The sequence below is a fragment of the Sardina pilchardus genome, chromosome 24 (genome assembly GCF_963854185.1).
Source record: "Sardina pilchardus chromosome 24, fSarPil1.1, whole genome shotgun sequence".
In the NCBI taxonomy this organism is placed as follows: domain Eukaryota; kingdom Metazoa; phylum Chordata; class Actinopteri; order Clupeiformes; family Clupeidae; genus Sardina; species Sardina pilchardus.
In genome coordinates, this window is record NC_085017.1 from 18,855,810 (window position 1) to 18,861,809 (window position 6,000).

At 49.2% G+C, this 6,000-nt stretch overlaps 1 protein-coding gene across 1 annotated transcript in view; it reads right to left on the minus strand.

Annotated features, from left to right (window-relative positions):
* The window catches only part of zfpm2b (zinc finger protein, FOG family member 2b), a 31,056-nt gene that overhangs the window by 11,084 nt on the left and 13,972 nt on the right, over nucleotides 1–6,000 (minus strand). Inside the window, exon 5 of the mRNA XM_062530171.1 lies at nucleotides 5,348–5,444. Within this exon, the coding sequence (XP_062386155.1) occupies nucleotides 5,348–5,444 (97 nt within the window). The remainder of the gene's footprint in view (nucleotides 1–5,347; nucleotides 5,445–6,000) is intronic.

A 6,000-nucleotide genomic window follows, 5' to 3' on the forward strand; every position in this document is an offset into this window, starting at 1 on the left:
CGAAGCCGCCCCCTCGCAACCCCCCTCACACCCCCCCCCCCCCCCCCCTTCCTCCTCGCACACACCCCACCACCCCCCAAAGCCCCTGGAGCTTTCCCCCTAATGGAAAGCACTGTCTCCCCACTTAACACGACCGTCCAGACGCTTCTCCTGATACAGGGCCCCGGCTGTTTATGAAATGATGGAATTTGGCTGTTTTTCTTCCTCCCCTCCTCTCCTCTCCCCCTCTCACTCTCTCTATCCCTCTCTCTCTCTATCCCTCTCCCTCTCTCTTTCTCTCTCTCTCTTTTTTTTAGTGCGTGGAATGTTATCAGCGGGCGAACAATTCTGCCCATGGTTTCACCCTCACGGGCTAGCTGCGCCGCTCATTAGCCGGGTGCATATTTAATCCAGAAGTTTCTTATCACGTGTGACACCTGCATCTCTGAATGGCACTCTCTCCCCGTGCATTTGGCATGTATTTGGGTGAGCAGACTCCAAGGTGCTTTGTGGAGATTAAGAGAGAGAGAGAGAGAGAGAGAGAGGGAGAAAGAGAGAGAGAAAGAGAGAGAGGGAGAGAGGGTGAGGAAGAGAGAGAGAGAGGGTGAGGGAGAGAGAATGAATGCTTATTTTATCATTTAGCAAGTTTGGACGGAATCCAAGGAGTTTTTTGTCTTGTTGTTGTAATTAGAAAGCCTTTTAAGCGATAACAGCTGCTGAGGAATATGAATATGGAAACGTCAGCCTACCCCCACTACCCCCCCAACACACACACACACACACACACCCTCTACCCATCTCCCCAATCCCCTCACCATCCAGTCCATGACAAAAACACCTCACTCTCCTTAAATGCTAATTTTCACACGGCCGTCGCGCCACTGTGCCGTGGGAAGCTTGAAAGCACCCAAACATTCAATTGCAGGAATTTTTTACTATCCCCCAACCCCAACACCCCCCCACATACACACACACACACACACACACACACACACACACACTCACTCACTCACACACCTTGTTTCTGACTGGCATATGTGAAACATTCAAAATCATGAAACGCTTCTGACGGACCATCCGCTCCCCCCCCCTACGCACACACACACACATACACACACACACACACATTCCTCCTTCACCGTCGCCACAAACACCATTACCGATCCTCCCATTTGCATACAGGGACGCGCAATTAAGCCGCTCGGCGAACGCCACCGCGCCTCTCTCTCAGCTGGGTCCCCGTGCGCCGCTGTCAGCGGCCGAGAGGGAATAGAAGAACAAAAAAAAAAAACAGAGCGACGGCAGGCTCACGTTACCGCACCTTGACAATTGAAAAGATGACGTTTTCTCTCTCTCTCTCTCTCTATCTCTCTCTCCATTCCTCCCTTTCTCTCTCTCTTTTTTATAGTAGTGATGAGGGCGGTGGGACTCTCGAAGGGGGGGGGGGGGGGGGGGGGGAGGGACGCATAATCATCATGGCTAATCAGCAGCTGCTCCTGCACAGGCATCTCCTGTCTCCCATCTTTTCTCCGTGCACTTGTCTTGTCTGGGCGCCTCCCCGTCCCCGTCCTCTATCCGTCCAGAGAGGAGGAGAGGAAGAAAGACGCTCCTCAACTCAATGACAAGACGGCATTGAAGCAGGCGGGCGTGTGTGTGTGTGTGTGTGTGTGTGTGTGTGTGTGTGTGTGTGATGGGGGGGTGGCCTGCTGAGGGATAATGCCACATGATTGACACGCCATGCAAATGTGTGTGATTATCTGGGCCCACAGATCTGCTGGTTGCAGGCTGGGTCATGGAAGAGAGCTGTCCTGCCCGCGTTTGTGGGGGGTACGTCTGGAGCCCCAGGGCATTAAGGATGATGATGATGATGATGGTGGTGATGAGGATGATGATGATGATGATGATGATGATGATGATGGTTGTGGTGGTCGTGCTGGTGACTGAGCTAAGGCTCATTGGCTGGCAGTTGGGGGGTAGTGATTACGTCCAGCTGGAACTGAAGGGGGGTCAGACACTGTCCCCTGATCTAGAAAGTACCGTGTCAGTCAGAGCCACGGGAGAGGTATTTTTATTTTGGGGAAGGGGGAGGAAAGGAGAAGAAAGGATTTTTTTTTTTCGCACACACTCTCTCTCTTTCTCTCTGTCTTTTATCTTTGGGACAGCTACACCATGACTTAGCCCCTGTCTTCAGAGAAAAGGGGATAGAGAGAAAAGAGGGGATGAAGAGGAAGAGATAGAGAGAGAAGAGGGGGAGAGAACGTGAGAAGGACGGGGAGGGGGAGGAGAGATATGCCACAGAAGAAAAAAAAGAGTTTCTCTCTCTCGAGAGGGAGGATTATACACCTCAGCATTGGTACCTTCCAGCACCATTCCCCCAACGCCAATGTGAAAACTCAATTAAACTTTGTCTCTGCTGAATTCAACTGCCATTGCGCATATATGTTTGCTTGAATGTGTGTATGTGTGTGTGTGTGTGTGTGTGTGTGTGTGTGTGTGTGAGAAAGAGAGAGAGGGAGGGAGTGTGTGTGTGTGTGTGTGTGTGTGTGTGTGCGTGTAAGAGAGAGAGAGGGATTGTGTGTGTGTGTGTGTGTGTGTATGTGTGTGTGTGTGAATCAAACAGCCCTCCCTCTGGAGTCATGCTCATAGAGAGAGCCAACCTTACACCACCTTGGACCCTAGATCCCTTCTTTATACAATCGGCACTTTCTTTTGTCTTCCTTTTCTTTCGCTGAAAAACAAACATGGATTCTCGGGGCGCAGGAGAAAACAGTTTGTTTCATTTACTTTCTTGGAAAAGAGCCCGTGGTAAAGAAGAGTACTGCTATGACAAAGTGACAACTTTTTCTGATGACTCTCGAAGGACTCACCCTGTACAGGTTGTGTTCAACCCTGCAGCGGAAGTACATTCCACAAAGTCAAGAGTCTATTAGGCATGCACCTTCAAAGCCCCCAGTCAAAACAAAAAACAAACAAACAAACAAACAAACAAACAAATACATTTCCACACTTCCTCCAAAGCAAGAAGATAATAAAATCAGGTCCTCCTTCACAATAGAGAGCATTCGTGTCCCATCACCTTCTAAAACAGCACTTACCGCTCTCAATACTGGAACAAGTCAGTCCGGCTCAACTAGAGTTAACCTTAATCTAGCAGGGGAAACTACTGAAGATAAGCCACCGACAATCCTTCTTCCTGTTGTAAACCTAGCATTTCTTTTTTCCCCCCATCTCCCTCTCTCTCTCTCTCTCCCTCTCCTCCCTCTTTGTCCCCAGATTCACCTTGCTGGAGCTGTGCACCGTTCCATTAGACTTCATCACTGCTTCAGACTCCCACTGAGCTGTCAAGTAGCCGTCCGTCAATCAAAAGATGAGAGGAGATAGTGAGGGAGCACGAGAAAGAGAGAGAGAGAGAGAGAGAGGGAGGGAGAGGGAGTGGGAAAGGGAGCAATGGAGGGAGACAGGAAGAGAGGGGGATACACAGAGTGGAGGAAAAGAGAGGAACTGACACAGAGATCGTAAATGTGATTTTTTCACTCTCTCTCTATCTCTCTCTCTCACTCTCTCTCTCTCCAGACAAGTCTCCGCCATCTAATGACCACAATTTTACACCCCCATCCCGACTGCCCGCTACCCCACCCCACCCTCACCCTCACCCTCACCCTCACCCCTCACCCCCTCCCGACCTGGTCCGCCACAGCCCCCTGAGCGGTGCAAGTGTGCCGTCTTAAGCCTCATCGCCTCCTGATCCAAACATCCACCGTGATCAAACTCGGATTTATGACGCCTCACCACTCCCCGACAACATCCAGTGGCTTTAATAATCTCGTATATTTCTTCCCTCTTGCTTGACATTTCCAGTCTTGACAGTCACTCAAGATAAGCCCAAAGCTCCCTGACAGCATGGAGAGCACATATAAAACACATGCTTAAGAGTTTTACTGTCTTCTCTCTCCCTCTTCCACTCTCTCTCTCCCTCTCTCTCTCTCTCTATCACACTCTGTCTCTTTTTCCTGCCTCTCCCTCCTTCCCTCTTCTTTCTCTCTCTCTCTCTCACTCTATCTCTATCACACTGTCCTGCCTCTCTCCCTTCTTCTTCTTCCGTCTTCTTCTCTCTCTCTGTCTCTCTCTTCAAATGCCCCAGAAGGGAACCAAACCGCTTACTGGCTTCTTTTTTTTTATTTCCTCCGACCGACCACTATTTCGTAATTTTTTGGCAAATCTTCGTCACCACATTCTGAACTAATCTGTACAGGCCTTCCGTTCCCAAATCCAACCTTCAAACGATGTTCTCTAAATGTATATATATAAAAAGTAAAAAAAAAAGAGATACTGGCTCGCAGTTCGCTGTTTCGATTACAACTCCGAGTTCATCGCTTGGTTCTGCGAGCCTCGCCCAGTCTCCGCCGCGTTCTTTTCCCCCTGATATCCTCCCGCTCTCGTCCCAATCAATTACCAATGTGAACCCCGATTCATTAAGAGCTCTCCATTGAGAGCCATTCAGCTCGCCCCGGCGTTGTGTTTTAATTAAAGCTAATCTCCGCCGCCGCGCACAGGGGGCTCTGCCGCTGCCGTCGCCGACTAGGAGACTCCTTCAGGGCACGGGACTGTTTGAATACGCTGATAATGAACCTCGACATTTGTTAAGATGTTCGTTTATTCTTCTGTCTCAGTTCACTTTGGCGTCTAGCGCCGAGATAGCTGATAATAGCGGGGATTTTTTTTGTGTGTGTGTGCGCGACGTGGTTACGAGTTCGCCTTTAAGCTTTATTTAATACCGGATAATGTTCAGAGAACTGTTCGCAGTTGAACTTGCGACGGTAAATAGATAAATCTGTTAAGCCTCAGTCAAGGGACCGAGGGGGAAATGTCACTCTCGCAGACAGGAAGTCAGAGACAAGTTCTGTCCTCCAATCGCAGGAAACGGCTGAACAAATATGGGCCCCCGAAATCTGACATCACAGCAGCCCCATTTCAAAGGAGCGCAGGTCAGAGGTGTCACATCACATACGCTCGAGCGGACTAAAAGTAGCAGGTACACAAAAACGGCCGCATTTAGCGCGGCAGACAGACAGATAAAGCGAAACTCAACGTCACGATCACAGTGTCACACCAACAGCTGCACAGACCCAATGTGACCCAGTGACCTCTTGTCAGAGTGAGTGCAACGCATGCAGAACTTGAGAAAACACAAAACCTGAAGTCTAAATTCTCGTTATTCAGGTTCCTGTTCCCGTCTATTCTAGGGTTTCATCCCAGAGGAGCCATAGGATGTGTTTGTAAAAACGAATCTTCATATATCCTTATATTTAGGCTTTTTTTGGATGGGGAAGACGCAAGGAGAGGACAACAGAATTGAAAGAGAGCCTACCTTTGCTGTAAACGATGCAGTTGTTCTTGGTGTCCTCGGCTGGCAGCCAACTCAGGTCCGAGAGCCATCTGGGACCCCCGCTCAGCACCACGGGGACCTGTCAACACACACACACGCACACACACACACACACACACACACACACACACGCACGCACGCACGCACGCACGCACGCACACACACACACACACACATATACACAACAGAGAGAAAAACAGCATGGTTAGAAATCTGTTCCATCTACACTTCACAATGAAGGGGCAAGAAGGGGTCTAGTGTTACTTAAATTTTATTTGAGATTTATTCAAGGAAACATAGAATATAACTTTCAGGCCACATGTTTATTCTGCCTGTATATTCTCCCAGTGGAACAACTGACACTTCAACCTTGTTCTACTGAGACAGCTGCAGGAACACTTTGTTTGTTTGAAGGGAAAAGGCACCAGTCGAATCGTTCTCTGTTGGCAGAGGCTGGTTTGCATAGAGGGGGGAGTGTTTTTTGGACAGGACAGAATGAGATGGCAAGGGTCACAGTTATTGGGTGGGTGGTTGTACATGAGTATGTATGTATGTATGTGTGTGTGTGTGTGTGTGTGTGTGTGTGTGTGTGTGTGTGTGTGTGTGTGTGTGTGTGTGTGTGTGTGTATGTATGT